The 15088-nt window shown below is 40.2% G+C and overlaps 1 protein-coding gene across 6 annotated transcripts in view; it reads right to left on the reverse strand.

Annotated features, from left to right (window-relative positions):
* rbms3 (RNA binding motif, single stranded interacting protein) overlaps positions 1–2380 on the reverse strand; it is a 264037-nt gene extending 261657 nt beyond the window's left edge. For 5 of the 6 annotated variants that reach the window (XR_012391550.1, XM_009292543.4, XM_009292541.4 and 2 more), the window contains exon 1: positions 1397–2380. Coding sequence is in view for 5 of the 6 variants with exons in the window: in XM_009292543.4 (XP_009290818.1) it covers positions 1397–1471 (75 nt within the window). In the remaining variant the exon portion in view is untranslated. The remainder of the gene's footprint in view (positions 1–1396) is intronic. The other variant, NM_001431058.1, reaches the window with a different exon arrangement.
* Positions 2381–15088: the final 12708 nt, after the last annotated feature.

Below are 15088 nucleotides of genomic sequence, written 5' to 3' on the forward strand. Positions count from 1 at the left end.
GGAATGCCTCCACTCAGAGAGCACGCTAGAATCAAGATTAATAACAGGCCATTTACATCCCCAATCACACACACACACGCAATCGCACTCACGCTGACCCGTGCTCACATGAGGTCCCCATCCTTCACAGGCAAGACCGAATATCTGAAATCTGAAACTCTGTTTCAGTGCCAAAAAACCTCCTCCATCTCCTTTAATAATCTGCAGATCAATAATTATTCCCAGACTGGCCCATTTGACCGTTACCCATGATGCTTCAGTGTTTGCCATAGAGCTTTACCAGCATACTTTGTGCAAATCTGAACCTTTTGAATGTGCATGCATTCTCTTTGACAGGCCCTGTTTAGTGCGGCGAGTTATTGTTGTAAGTTTATGTTTGTGATGAGAGAGAAGGACAAAGATGTGATACTCTGGACGAGCCCCCCCATTCCTTGGAGACTCTCTTGAGAAACTCATTAGACAACGGAAGTGGGTAAGATCCAATTTGACATGACCTTGAAGGCAGCTAGAAGGAGTGGGGAGTGTGTGCGTGTGTGTGTATTGATGGGTAAACGGTGCCTGTTGCCAGTATCATTTATAGCCTAGTGATGAAAGGCATCAATCAAGTTGTTTCTATAAGCTCTTCTGAGATTTTGAAGGTTGAAATTGACCAATTGCTTTGGAAATTCTGGGAATGTAACTCAGGGGTAGAAGGAGGGAACGAGAGAGGTCGTAAACACTTGCTGATGGAGAGCGACTTGGCCACTGCCTTATATCATGTGTCTTTTGGGAACGCTTGCATATTTGGCCAACGTTGAGCAAGCAACTCCTCCAAAAGACTTTCCATCAATTTTCATCCCTCACATACATCCTTTGCACTTCTTAATTTGCCCACCCCAGATTAATTAGGAGCATGCATCTTTATGCCTTTTGTTCCGACAGCCATTTCTTTTGTCCAATCTGATCAAAATCGTAGCTCTTCCTACACTTTCATTCACTCAAACATGTAATGCAAGTGCCAGCCTCTTATGGGGTGCGCCGCATAAAAACATTCATGAATCACAGAGGGAAGCCGAGATCACCAGTGCCCTCGATAGCATCTCGGCCCTATCGATCAGCTCATGGTAATCAATTCTCCACGTCCGGGTGGTGTAGGGGCTTAGAGAGATGGATGCAATTATTCAAGTCCCCCCACCACCACAAGCTACACAGCTGAGAGGACAGAATCCCAGCATCGTGAGATTGTGTGCATGCAGCCTTGATAAACGGGCACTCTTGCACCTCCTGAGAGCGGCCCATGTCAAGTATTGGTCATGTGGTTAATGTGTCAAAAATCTGTCAGAATGGTGTGCATGCTGGGAAGTGTGAGAGGCAGAGAATCAGAACATCACAAAACCGGATTAACAACGTTTCTTACCTTAGTCTGAAGGTAGTGAGGGTAATAGTAAGTGTACTGGGGGTACATTGGTTGCTGTTCCAAGCGTTTGCCCATGTAGCTGGAATCCTTCTGGCTGTGGCTGGATACAGAGACTCGCGAGCGGGGATCCAACAACTCAAAAAGCCTCCGCTTGTGGTTCTGCAGCTAGAGGCTAGATCCGTGTAAGGGACGGAGCCAGAGGAATGATGGAGAGAGAGAATGAGATGATATGGACACAGGCGAGCGTGCGTGCACCGTGCCTCTCCTCTTCTCACCGTCTTTGGGAGCAGGGGAGGAGGAGGTGATGGAAGGAGAGCGGAGGTACGAGGATGGGATAGCAGCGGAGGTGTGCACGAAGAGAGAAGGAGCAGCGGCACAGGAGAGAGGAGAGAAGGAAGGAAGGAGGTGAGGGAAGAGGAGGGGGCACTGTGGCGATCACTTCTCCGGAAAACCGGCTTCTAGTCTCCTGCTCATGCCCTGACTTTGACTATCTCTCTTTCTATCTATCTTGCTCCTTCTTTCTATTCCTCCCTCTCTCTCTCTCTCTCTCTCTCTCTCTCTATGACAGTCGGTGCAGCGTCGGTTCCCAGAGGAGCTTGTCAGATATCCCAGTCGCACACTTTGTTCCCGTCTGGCAGATGCACAAAGCAGCAATGTAGACAGTCGTCGGATCTGGATCTCTGCACGCACAGCTGATGGGACTCAAACCCTCCACAGGAAGAACCAGACGTGAGCTGAGATGTTGTGAAGCACACAGGAAACGGCACAAACTCCAGGCAGACTGCAGTATCCGTAAAAAGTCCAGGTGTAACAATGCTGTTGTTCCTCTGTGATGTTCTTTTCTTTATTACCCGCCTCCCTCGTCTGCTTGCTTTGTTGCGCGCGCGAGAGTGTGTGTGCGAGAGTGAGTGTGAGTGTGTGTGCTTGTGTGAGAGTGTGTGAGTGAGTGTGTGTGTGTGCGCGCTGCCGGCTGCTCCACACTGTGGGGAAGATTGAAAGGATCAGCTCGGGCACCGCCGCGTTCCTCCTCCTCCACAGCATGGTGGGCGGGACTAAGGGCTGGCTGCTCCACTCCCAGACAGGGGAGTGTCTTAAGGAGCCTATCTCTGTTTGTCCTCATGGGAAAGCTGCCGCCCACTGCATGGCTTCACTAGTGCAGAAGGGAACGACTTACTCTTACTCCCACACTCTGGGGGGAGGAGACTGAGGAAGACACAGCAAGGAGCCGAGGCCCCCTACTGGTCAATCACAGACTCTACCTCATCTGATCTCCTTTTTACCATGTTTGCTTCTATTTTTTTTGTCCAAGTGTATTTTTAACTTCAGTTTCTGCAATATATAAAACATGAATGACCATAAGATGTTTCTTTGCTCTTGTCTGACACACGCTGGCATTGGATGATACACTGACATACTGACACACTGACATACTAGTACATAAGTATAGTGTGCAAACTGAAGCTGATTCTAACATGAAGCTAAAGCACCAAATATTAATAATAGCAATAATGATAATAATAATAATAATAATAATAATAATAATAATAATAATAATAATAATAATAATAAAAATTTAGAGGAAGTTAAATGTTGTACTGAGAAGATTCTTTTCCCCCCTCACCAAACCTGTGCAAAAATATTTTGTTTATAAAAATTTGACTCAACAAAGTGAATTAATCTATATGTATTTATTCCTATACACAAGGGTGGATGTAGTGATTTTTGGGTCAAGCTATTCCATGTATGTATGTATGCATGTATGTGTGAAGCAAGCCTATGTGGGTGATTCCCACGAAAATTTAGTTTAAACATTTTCAAACATTCATTTTAAAAATGTTTAAATTAACCATTTTTTTTTTCCAGATAATTGAAACAAAGTCTGGAACATTTGTCAACATTAATTTAAACATATATACATATAATTCAGTACCTTTTTTGAGCATAGTTTCCAAAAAATTCATTAAAAAAATCTCATTACCGCAACTGTCTGCAAAACTCTGTTAAAAAAGCTAATTTAATTTGACATTTTTAAAAAAGGGATTACCAACAGTCATGTGGAGTTACTTGAGATTCTGAAACAACATTTATTTTTAAATTAACAGGGTTTTTTATTTTGATTGTTTTTTTTTTTCATTACCAAAACACCGTACAGTTATTATTTTATTAATAAGGTACACCTTATTAGGTACACCTTACTAGTAACTTTTTCTTTTCCTTTCAGAATTGCCTTAATGCTTCGTGGCATAGATTAAACAAAGTACTGGAAATATTCCTCAGAGATTTTGGTCCATATTGACATGATAGCATCATGCAGTTGCTGCAGATTTGTCAGCTGCACATCTATCATACGGATCTCCTGTTCCACCACATCCCAAAGGTGCTCTATTGGAAGGACTAGAACCAGTGACATTCTTGCTGTGTGGCAACAGTGCTAACCACTGGGCCACCATGCCAACCATCTAGGAAAGGAGGAGGAGTAGGGGTGGAATGGCAAGTTTTTCAAAACGACGATGGCTGTTATTTGGAACTTAGGGTATTTATAGTGGCTTAGGAATCACTCTATCTATCTGTCTACATTTTTATCCTAATATAATCTATACATTTTAAATTAATTTTAAAAATGTCTAAAAAGAACATTACATTTTTATTTGTTAGACCCTCCCTATAGAAAATATGATAGAAAACTGGGTTATATATTATTTATAGAATAATCTATTTATAGCTACTTATTGGTGGCCCATATATTTCCTGGGACCCTAAGCAGCTGATTACCTCGCTTATTGGTAAATCCACCTCTACCTATACAGTCTATCTTTCACAGTGTTGTGGCATGTTTTCCCCCAGGATTCCCAGTACTTTTTTCTGCATGAACTTCGCATGCAGATATAGCTGTTCATAAGAGACATTTATTTTCAGGGCGTGACAAATTAGTGCTAAAAGAGAAAGCAGGCTTTAAGTGTTTGCAGACTGACGGTGGTAATTATGAGTGCTACAGCATGTTTTTCCCCCTCAAAGACTGCAGTAAAACGAAAGGAATGTGAGAACTTATAAACAAACAGTGATTGGGAAAGACAACAATACATTTTCATTAGAACAGGCTCTCATAGAAGTCTGCAGTGCAGGAGGAGAGAGAGAGAGCGAGAGGTTCAAGTCTAGCTCCCTCATCACTATGATTGGAATGCTGAGGCACAGAGGGAGGAAGGGAGAAAGAGAAAAGGATAGATGAGAAGTCAGTGAAAGGGGTTGAAATAATCCACAGTAAACCAAGAGCATGGCCACTAGAAGTAAAAGCAGTTAACAGCTAAAGAAGCATGCTTTTCAAGAGGTGACAATGGGGGAAGCTATTAAAGGGGTAATTTTTAGAAAGTTTAAGTATTTAATTTTTGCCATTGGCAATCTTATAATGTTTGCCAAATATTATGCTTCGATCCCTACTTTTTGTTGTTGCTATGCCTTTAAGACTTTCTGTAATCTCTAACTCTTTGTAATCACACCCTTTGCACATGTGAAATGAGCAACAGCCTTTGTTGTGCTTACACCAGAAAATTCAGGTTTGTTGTTGGGTGCAATGCTGCTTTTAACTGCCCATGTTTTTGTAACACATTTTTAAAGTCTTTATTACAATTTGTGACAGGATCACAAAACAATCCATGCAGAAATGTGTTGCACAAACTGTTAAGATCAGACTGAAAGGTCAGGGAGACAGAACATGCTGTTTTTGCTGCTTAATTTCTATGGTTGATGTGGACTAGGGAGGTTTTGGAGTATATTGTCGTAGCGCATCAAACTTTCTCAAAGGATCAAGCTAAGAAGATTCTTCATTGCTTGTCGGTATATGACAGAATATACCTTTAAATGGTCACATTTTATTTGACAAATTCAGGCTATTAACAAACCAAGACTTTTAGCTCAATAAACTAGTAATTATTCTTTCATTTATTTTCTTTTCTGCTTAGTCTCTGTATTAATTTGTAGTCGCCACAGCAGAATGAACCTCCAACTTATCCAGCATATGTTTTACGCAGCAGATGCTCTTCCAGCTGCAACCCACAGCCACACACATTCACACTAATACGCTATGGACAGTTAAGCCTACCAATTCACCTCTAGCGCATGTTTTGAACTGTGGGGGAAACCGGAGCACCCGGAGGAAACCCACGCGAATGCGGGGAGAACATGCAAACTCCACACAGAAACGCCAACTGACCCAGCTGAGGCTCGAACCAACAACCTTCTTCCTGTAAGGTGACAGCACTTAAACTACTAATTAGCTGCTTATTGATTTAAGTTAGTAAAGTTTAGAATCAGCTCATACCTTATAAGTACTAATAAACGGTTCTTAACAGGCGTGCATTCATGCGTCTGTTTGTGTGTGTGTGTGTGTGTGTGTGTGTGTGTGTGTGTGTGTGTATGTTGATGACAAAAATATGTAGAAAATAATTAGATTTTTGTAATTTATTACAGTATTTTGTAGGTACCCCTGTCAAACAGCTCATTAATGCACATTACTAAACAGCCCATCACATGGCAGGTGTGACTTTGAATGTGGCATGGTTGTTGGTGCCAGACGGGCTGGTCTAAGTAGTACAGAAACTGCTGATCTACTTGGATTTTCACACACAACCTTATCTAGGGTTTACAGAGAATGGGCAGAAAAAGAGAAAATATCCAGTGAGTGGCATTTCTGTGGCACAAATGCCTTGTTGACGCCAGAGGTCAGACAAGAATGGTCAGACTGGTTCAAGCTGATAGAAAGCCAACAGCAACTCAAATAACCACTCAACTGAGGTCTGCAAAAGAGCATCTCTGAACGCACAACATGTTCAACCTTGAGGCAGATGGACTACAGCAGCAGAAGACCACACCAAGGCTACAATTCGTTCAGGTTCACTAAAATTGGACAATAGAAGATAAATAGAAAAAAAAATGTTGCCTGGTCTGAGTCTCGATTTCTGCTGCGACATTTGGACGGTAGAGTCAGTATTTGGCATCAACAACAGTAAAGCATGGCTCCATCCCGCCTTGTATCAACGGTTTAGGCTGGTGGTGGTGGTGTAATGGTGTGAGGGATATTTTCACTGCACACTTTGAGCTAATTCGTACCAATTGAGCATCCTGTCAACGCCACAGCCCACCTGATTAATGTTTCTGACCATGCCCATCCCTTTATGACCACAGTGTACCTATCTTCTGATGGCTACTTCCAGCAAGATAACACACCATGTCATAAAGCACGAATCATCTCAGACTCTTTTCTTGAACGTGACAATGAGTTCACTGTGCTCAAATGGCCTCCACAGTCACCAGATCTCTTATTCCAATAGAGCACCTTTGGGAATAGTGGAATAGGAGATCCGCATCATGGATGTGCAGCCGACAAATCTGCAGCAACTACATAATTCTGTCATTTCAATATAGACAAAAATCTCTGAGGAATATTTCCAATACTTTGTTTAATCTATGCCATGAAGGATTTAGGCAGTTCTGAAGGGAAAAAAGGGTCCAACCAGGTACTAGTAAGGTGTACCTAATAAAGTGTCAGATAGATAGATAGATAGATAGATAGATAGATAGATAGATAGATAGATAGATAGATAGATAGATAGATAGATAGATAGATAGATAGATAGATAGATAGATAGATAGATAGATAGATAGATAGATTGTTTTGAAGGTTAGTCACATGTTCTACAGAGTATTTTTGAAGGAGTATAAATTAATAAGTATTTCTATTTGACTATTGTTTTGGCTCTGTTCTTGAATAATCATGCAGGGTTAGCGTGAGTAGACGCTCACAGAATGAGGTCGGTGCCATGACGCAGTAATAGTTCTTGTTATGCTCTTCAAAGAACTCTGCAAATGGAGCTGGACACGCTCACTGCAACTCAGGGGTACCATTCTCAAAAAAAAAAAAAAGCCAAAAAAGAAAAAGTGCTCTCTTCTGGACTGCTCCACAGCTGGGAAAATAGAGTCGGCTGTTCTCATTCTTAGAAAAAACATCTATAATTGTGTCCCTTGGATGGAAGGGGGTATGTAGTGTCATTCGAATGCCTGTTTAATGCATAAAAAGGGAAACAGTGCTCTACTGTTTGCTTAAAGTGTTAAGTTTTGGTTTAGTGTTCAGCATTGAACACCAAAGTCTGGGACATGGAGAATATCACTACATATTAAGGTAGACATACAGTATTCTTATCCGGTAGATGGAAATACTTAAATCCACCACTAATATGCTTTTCCATCACACCAGTCTCAAGCCAACACATGTAATGGTTATGCAGTGGGATAGTTTAGATAGGAAGATAATTGATAGCTTGGAGCTGCAACAACATAGCAACTCCCTGGCAACCAGCCACAACAGTCTATTACTGTGGTGTCGTGTTTTGCAAAGGCTAGCAGCACTCGTTTTCTTTAACAATGGGAAAATGCAGTTTTGCAAGTATCATCCACACTTCAACACAGCCCAATTGGCCACAGTCCTGCCACCTGGGGGTTTATCCCAACTGGCCTGGGCCCAGCCAATCTGCTGTCTGAGTGGTGCAAGCAAACACCTTTCTCGTCCAGTGACAGTCGGGCTAGATAAGTAACAGCACAAGCCTACCTGAGATAAAAGCTGCAATGCTATCAATCATGAAGGATTGGGGAAAGGATGGAGGGTGTGTCAGAGACAAAGTGAACAGGAACAGATAGAAATAGAGCACATCCAACATGCATGCATAATCAATTTGCGATCAGACCTCACCGACACGATTTATCACAGCTATATTAATATTAATTTCTTATCTGTGGCTTTTTGTTTGCAAACAATGAAATGGAAAGAATCTGAAGTTGGAAAATCTATGTGCAATCTGATCATGGGCTGGATCTTAGTACCAGTAAGTGTACATTTCTAAGTACTCTAGCATTGGGTAGGACTTTTAGACATACAGTACTAGTTCATGCTGTTAGCAACTAAAGATCCAGAGGATTCATTCCAGGGCAGTTTGACCTGGCATGACAAATCACTAGATATCACAAGAGTGATAATGTGATTGATTGTTATTGATTGGGTGAGAATAACACCTCCCTGTTTCGGGATGAAAAATGGCAGATTGCAGAAGGTATGAGGCTATCTTTGGAATTGAATACAAGAGGTACATATTTTTGCTATTTGCTGCCTACTATTTGACTATCTTAAACTATTCAGTCAGACAGTTGCAGCTTATCCAGAATGCTGCCGCCAGATATCTGACCAGAACCAGAAAATCAGAACCTATTACACCTGTCCTCAGGTCTTTACACTGGCTCCCAGTTACATTTATAATACATTTTAAAGTATTATTACTTGTCTATAAATCCCTAAATCATATAAGACCTCAATACATTACCGATATGCTTATTGAATACAAACCTAACAGATCCCTCAGATCTTTAAGATCATATAAACTAGAAATTCCAAGACTTCATTCAAAGCAGGGTGAATCGCCAGAGGTGATGTTTTTTTAAAAACTAATTTCGAGAGGTTCACGTGTTTATGATTGCTTGCAGCCGGTCCCGCATTATTCAATTTATGATTCACTAATCAGACGATACCTAAGCCACTATAAATACCCTAAGTTCCATAAAACAGCCATCTTCATTTTAAAGAATCCCTGTTTCCACCCCTACTCCTTTCCTGGATGGGTGGCAAGGTGGCCCAGTGGTTAGCACAGTTGCCTCACAGCAAGAACGTCACTGGTTCCAGTACCAAGCCAGCCAACGTTTCTGTGCAGAGTGTACACGTTCTCTCTATGTTCACGTGGGTTTTTCCCGGGTTCACCAGTTTCCTTCCACATTCCAAAAACGTGCAACTTAAGTTAATTGACTATTCCAAATACGCACCATATACATGCTCCTAGTAATTAGTTATCTCTTAAGAGCAATCACTATCTGTTCATTACCTACTACAACAAGGGAGTTCTCGAGATCTACCTGAGCTCAAACTCCCCTCTCGCCATGCAAGCGGGAGGGAGCCCCGTGCTCGAGGATCTTATGTGCTCAGGGCTGTCTTCCAGGGCAGCATGCCAAACAAGCTTTATAATCAATCATCAGCTAAGTGTGAACTCTTGAACTGATGAGATGTGCTCCTACATTAGGCTTATTCAAATCAAGACTTAAAGCACATCTGTTTAGCTGTGCCTTTACTGAATGAGCACTGTGTTATGTCCAACAAATTGCATTATGTCTTTCTTTTCTTTTCATTTTTTATAACCTGTTTTAACACGTTGATCTGTTTTTAATCATTTTTATTCATTGCTTTCATTTTCTTATACACTTGTCTTTTTTATTCTTGTTTATCTAAAGCACTTTGAAATGCCACTGTGTATGAATTGTGCTATATAAATAAACTTGCCTTGCCTATTCTAAATTATTAGCATTTTAAAAAGTGGTTTACTAGGCGGCACGGTGGCTCAGTAGTTAGCACTTTCGGCTCACAGAAAGAAGGTTGCTTGTTTGAGTCCCGGCTGGGTTGGCATTTCTGTGTGGAGTATGCATGTTCTCCGCCTTTAGGTGTTTGTTTTCTCCAGGTGCTCCGGTTTCCCTCACTGTAATAAGACATGCAATATTGGTAAACTGGGTAAACCAAATTGGCTATGCTGTATGAGTGTGAGTGTGTGTGTGTGTGTGTGTGTGTGGGGGGGGGGGGGGGGGGGGGGGGGGGGATTGAGGGTGTATGGGTGTTTCCCAGTACTGGGTTGTGGCTGGATGGGCATTCGCTGCGTAAAGCATATGCTGGAATAGTTGGTGGTTCATTCCGCTGTGGCGATCATTGAACTAATATCTTGCAACTTTACTACTTTTTTGTACATACAGTGTGCGATAATGTTAGCATTTACAAATTGTGTATTTTAATGCAATTTAGACTTTACAGTCTTCATGAAATCACAATTTCTAAAATTACTATTGTGAAGTAAGGAGGCCATTTGAAAATAGTTTCTCTGGATTTATTGGTATTACTGATGACATTTATTCAGAATTTAAAATAAAAATCTTGTTAAACATTAAATAATGTTATAACGAATAATTTACCACATTTTAGACAAGAGCTCTTCAGCAAACACAATGTTTCAACTTCAGAAAATCCAAGAAAATGCATATTTTTTGGAATAAACCTGATTTTCAACCACAACAATTAACAACAATTGATATTTTGACCAATAATCAATTAAATCAAATGACCAGTTAAAAATGATCAATGAAGTAAACAGTGTCCTGGCCAAATTCACTCCATTTGCCCTTACCCATCATGGCCTCCCAATCATCCTCATTCACCGAATTGGCTTAATCACTGTCTGTCCTCTCCACTTATATCTGGTGTGTGGTAAGCGCACTGGCGATGTTGTCCTGTGGCTGCTGTAGTGTCATCCAAGTGGATGCTGTACACTAGTGGTGGTGTGAAAGATCCCACGTCCCCTCATGACTGTGAAGAGCTTGTGGTGTATGGCCATACACAATAAATGCACTATATAAATACACATTACATTACAAAATATCACAAGCTCTTTAAAGTATAAAGCACATATTATCATTCTTCTCCCAAATACACTTTATTCAAAATAACTTTCCTTCCCCTTTGCAACAACATATCTTGTTTTCTCTGATGACATGTTTACTGGCATAAGAGCAGGACAACCTGTCACTCACATGAGATCACAGCAACATCAAATAATAAAAATTCAAAAATCCCATCAACGATAATCCAGTCAATTCCTGGAGGACAAAAACAAACCCTGCATAGATTTCACTCAAATAAACGTCAGAATAGTTATGAAAAGACTATCGCAACATTGCTGACTGTAATGTTCTGTGATTAAAGGCAGGGTAGGAAATTTATTCCAGAAATACTGTATCTTCTGTGAAAAGTTCAGGGTTATTAAATTTAGTCAGGTCATTGCTTTGGTCTAAATAAAGTGATAGGATAGTCTACATGCCTGTTAACCTATAAATATGTACCTCCGTTCACCCTTCTCTACCAGACAATCACATAACATCAGAGCTTGTCATTAAGGGAAACTGAGAATGCAAGCTAAACAGCAACTACTTTACATTCCTCCTGAATCTTCAACCTGGCAAAGGAAAAGGAAGTAATAGAGAAAATGCAATCTTAAAAACTGTTGTAATGAAAAACGTCCGGATCAAGAATGAGCTAAAAGCACAATAAGGATTGGTGTTGCTTTTCCACCAACTGAGGGACTCCATGGGTCTGAAAAATGATGCTTGCAATTCAATTGTACTGGTAATTACAAATGGCTTGATATGTTTTTGATGGATTTTCTTTAACTTATGTTTCTTTACCTTTACGGAAAGGTAACATCACTACTGTGTAACTTAACAATTTAAGGTTTGCAAAGTTACAAGAAAACTTTTATGAAGTGTAATGCTTCAGCTGTGAATAAGACATGACATAAGCCCCTTTCACACAGTGATACCGGTAAATATCCGGAAAATTTACGGAACGACTTTACCGGTATATACAAAAAAGCACTGTTCACACAGGCGAGGACATTACGGAAATTTTCCGGAAAAGAGCATTCACACATCCATTCCAAAATACCGGTAAATTCTGACATCATTCACCACAAATGAGCTTTAAACGGCTGCGCTTGTATTTGTAAACATTTGACTAAACTACAAACTCTGTGGATGATCAATATTGTGAACAACTTTCGCAGGATCACTTTCGCATGTCGAGATGTTCATAATATGTGCGTGTGCTGCCGCTCATAGGCGCACGCAAAGCTTGAAGGTAAACAAACAACGGCTTATCATAAGCATCTCATCGATGATTATTTACACAGTTGGCATTAAGAAGAACATATAAATGTGATCTGACTAACTTCTAGCAGCTAAATGTGTCTGGAAAAATATTCAAAGGCTTTTATCCTCACAAACCGCGCGGACGTAAATGCGTCTGACTGTTGTGATTGGCTAAAGCAGACGTCTCACGTCAGCACGTTCTAGACGTGCACGCGCTTATTACGGGAATCGTCCTTCTGCATTCACACAGCGCAGCATTCCGGAAAATTGCCGGTAATGTTACAACTTCTCTTTCCGGAAAATAGCCAGAACGAATTTACCGGTATTTTCAAAAAGGACCTGTTCACACATACAACCTTTCCGGAAAATTGCCGGCAATTTTCCGGAAAGGTCTGTATGTGTGAAAGGGGCTAATGTCTCTGCTTTGATGCTTCACTTTCATATGTTTGAAAGGAGGCTTGAATTTGAAGAAAGCTCTGAATTATGGCTCTAACATTCAAAACTAGCTTGTAGCAGAAAAAATTGCTTAAATACAAGACAAAATTGTGTACCTACCAAACACATTCAATGTGGCACATTTTGCACAACTTCTATTTTTAGGTTTCTCAAACTTTGCCAAGTCAGCTTTGATATAAAAATTTACGCTAAAACATTTGTTCACACCCTAATGGCTTATTGCAGTAGAAACCACACCCTCCTAATTTAAAGGGCACCTATTTTATCTCTTTTACAAGATGTAAGGTAAGATATTGGTGTCTCCAAATTGTGTCTGTAAAGTTTCAGCTCAAAATACTGTACTGTAAGATAATTTATTATAGCCTCCAGAATCTGCCCATTTTGGTGTCTGAGTTCAGTGTAGCTGTTTTTGTAGCCTGCTGGTTTAAATTCAAGTGAGCTGCTTCTCTCCGCCAGCCGATTTGACATGTGTGTCTGCTTCACATGCGTTACATCAGATAAATAGCAGTCAGAGATATAGACAAACACGGATGAAGCCGAAATACAGCTCATTAGTCAAAATATCAAGTAAGTTTATTTGATGTGTTTGTGGTGGAGTATATTCAAGCCTTTCTGAAACGATGAGTCTCACATAAATGCTGTTTGCAGTACAAACACACACACACACACACACGTATATATGCATAAGCATTTACTGACACCATGTGGCCAGGTTGATTATAGCGCTTAAGAACTACATCGAATTTTTTCTTTCTTTATTACAAACGTGCTCTGTTTTAAGAATGTTTAAAACTTAAACAATTAATTATTGAGGTGCAGCTGTTCACAGAGACTTGTAACATATGTTTCTATCCCCGTTTCTTTGCAAACAAATGTTCTGTGGACATGTGTTTACAAGTTATTATCGAGACATGGCACCTGTTAATCAATTCGGTGGGCGTGGAAGACCGCACTCCTATGTCACGTTGCACTTGGCCTCAACATCACTGGGATTTGAATCCTCTTTTAACGTCAGTAAATTTTAAAAAAGTGACTTTTGGGGTTTATATCACTCCAAAATGAGAGTGCACACACTATACCTACACACAGTTCTGTCAAAACAGCAAGCTGATTTTCATCATAGGTGTCCTTTAAATGGAATGGGATATGAGACAAATTTAAATAAACCTTTTACATTTTTAAAGAAAATCCTTATAATGCTGATGTCTGTTGAAATGCTTGCTTTTCTGGTAATTTCCCTATTATCAAGGTATTTAAAAAACAGAATATAAAAAATAACAGGGTCGAGTGTCAAGATTGTGTTATCTTTGAAGGGAGCCAGGCCAGGAAACTGGCTTTAGTGTACTTGACATTACATTCTTTCTCATCTTGTTGTTTCCTAAGGCTCTCCAAAGTGTTTTATTGGATAAGAACAGCTGCTGGTTTTTAATAATTGACATATCTTCTGTTATGGACAGTATAGATCGTATAGATCCGACTTCATCTGCCTATTCAAGGTACCCTAAAAGCTTAATCAGTACAGCAATTCACTAATACTCAGAAAACCAGTTATCTTAGAGACTTTTGTCTACGGTACTCTAAATGCTTAACAAGTGCAGCAATTCACTAATACCCAAAAAAAAAAAACAGTTATCTTGGAGACATTCATCTGCTTACTCTAGGTACCCTATTGTAAATGCTTAACATTTACAGCCATTCACTAATACCCAGAAATCCAGTTATCCTACAGACCTTCATCTGCGTATTTAAGGTACCCTAAATAAATAACCAGTACAACACTTCACTAATACCCAGAAAAACAGTTAACTTAACACAGTCCTAGTAAAACTCAAAACATTTGAAATTCTGCAATCTAATGAATGGACATGGTGTAAGTAAAAAGTAAGCTAGTATGCAGTTGTGAGCAAAAAAGTGCTGCGTGCAGATTTTAAAATAGAGATAGTGAGTTGAAGTTATTTCTGGTTAATCCATCATATTGGAAATGAAAGGTCAAACTAAGCACAGGCATTGTGGGATACAGTATACCATACAGCATGTGCTGATGTACACTACTCATTTTGACAAATGTAGCAGGCCATTCAGGTACTCTGTTCATACAGGGAATTTGCATACAATGTACAGCATATGTATTGTATACTGCAGCAATGATTCATAGCATGAAATCCCAAACATCACCTGAGTTAAAGATGACCCCCAAATACATCACAGAAAGGTTAAGAGCCAGTCTTTAGTGCAAACGTTTGAAACGATGCGCACATAACACCAGCAATGTTTTAACTTCCTCTCAAAGCAATACTCAAATGGGTGAGAAAACATGATATGTTTTGAAATATTGGTGTAGTAGGTGGGCTTGAAACCAACCCACCCGTCTCCAAGAAAACGTCCCAGTGTGTTTTATCACTCATGAGCGCCTTGTTAAGTCCCGGGGTAGTTGAGGTTCATTTCACACAGCTTTGTTCCCTG

Source organism: Danio rerio, chromosome 16, assembly GCF_049306965.1.
Source record: "Danio rerio strain Tuebingen ecotype United States chromosome 16, GRCz12tu, whole genome shotgun sequence".
NCBI classification, from domain to species: Eukaryota; Metazoa; Chordata; class Actinopteri; order Cypriniformes; family Danionidae; genus Danio; species Danio rerio.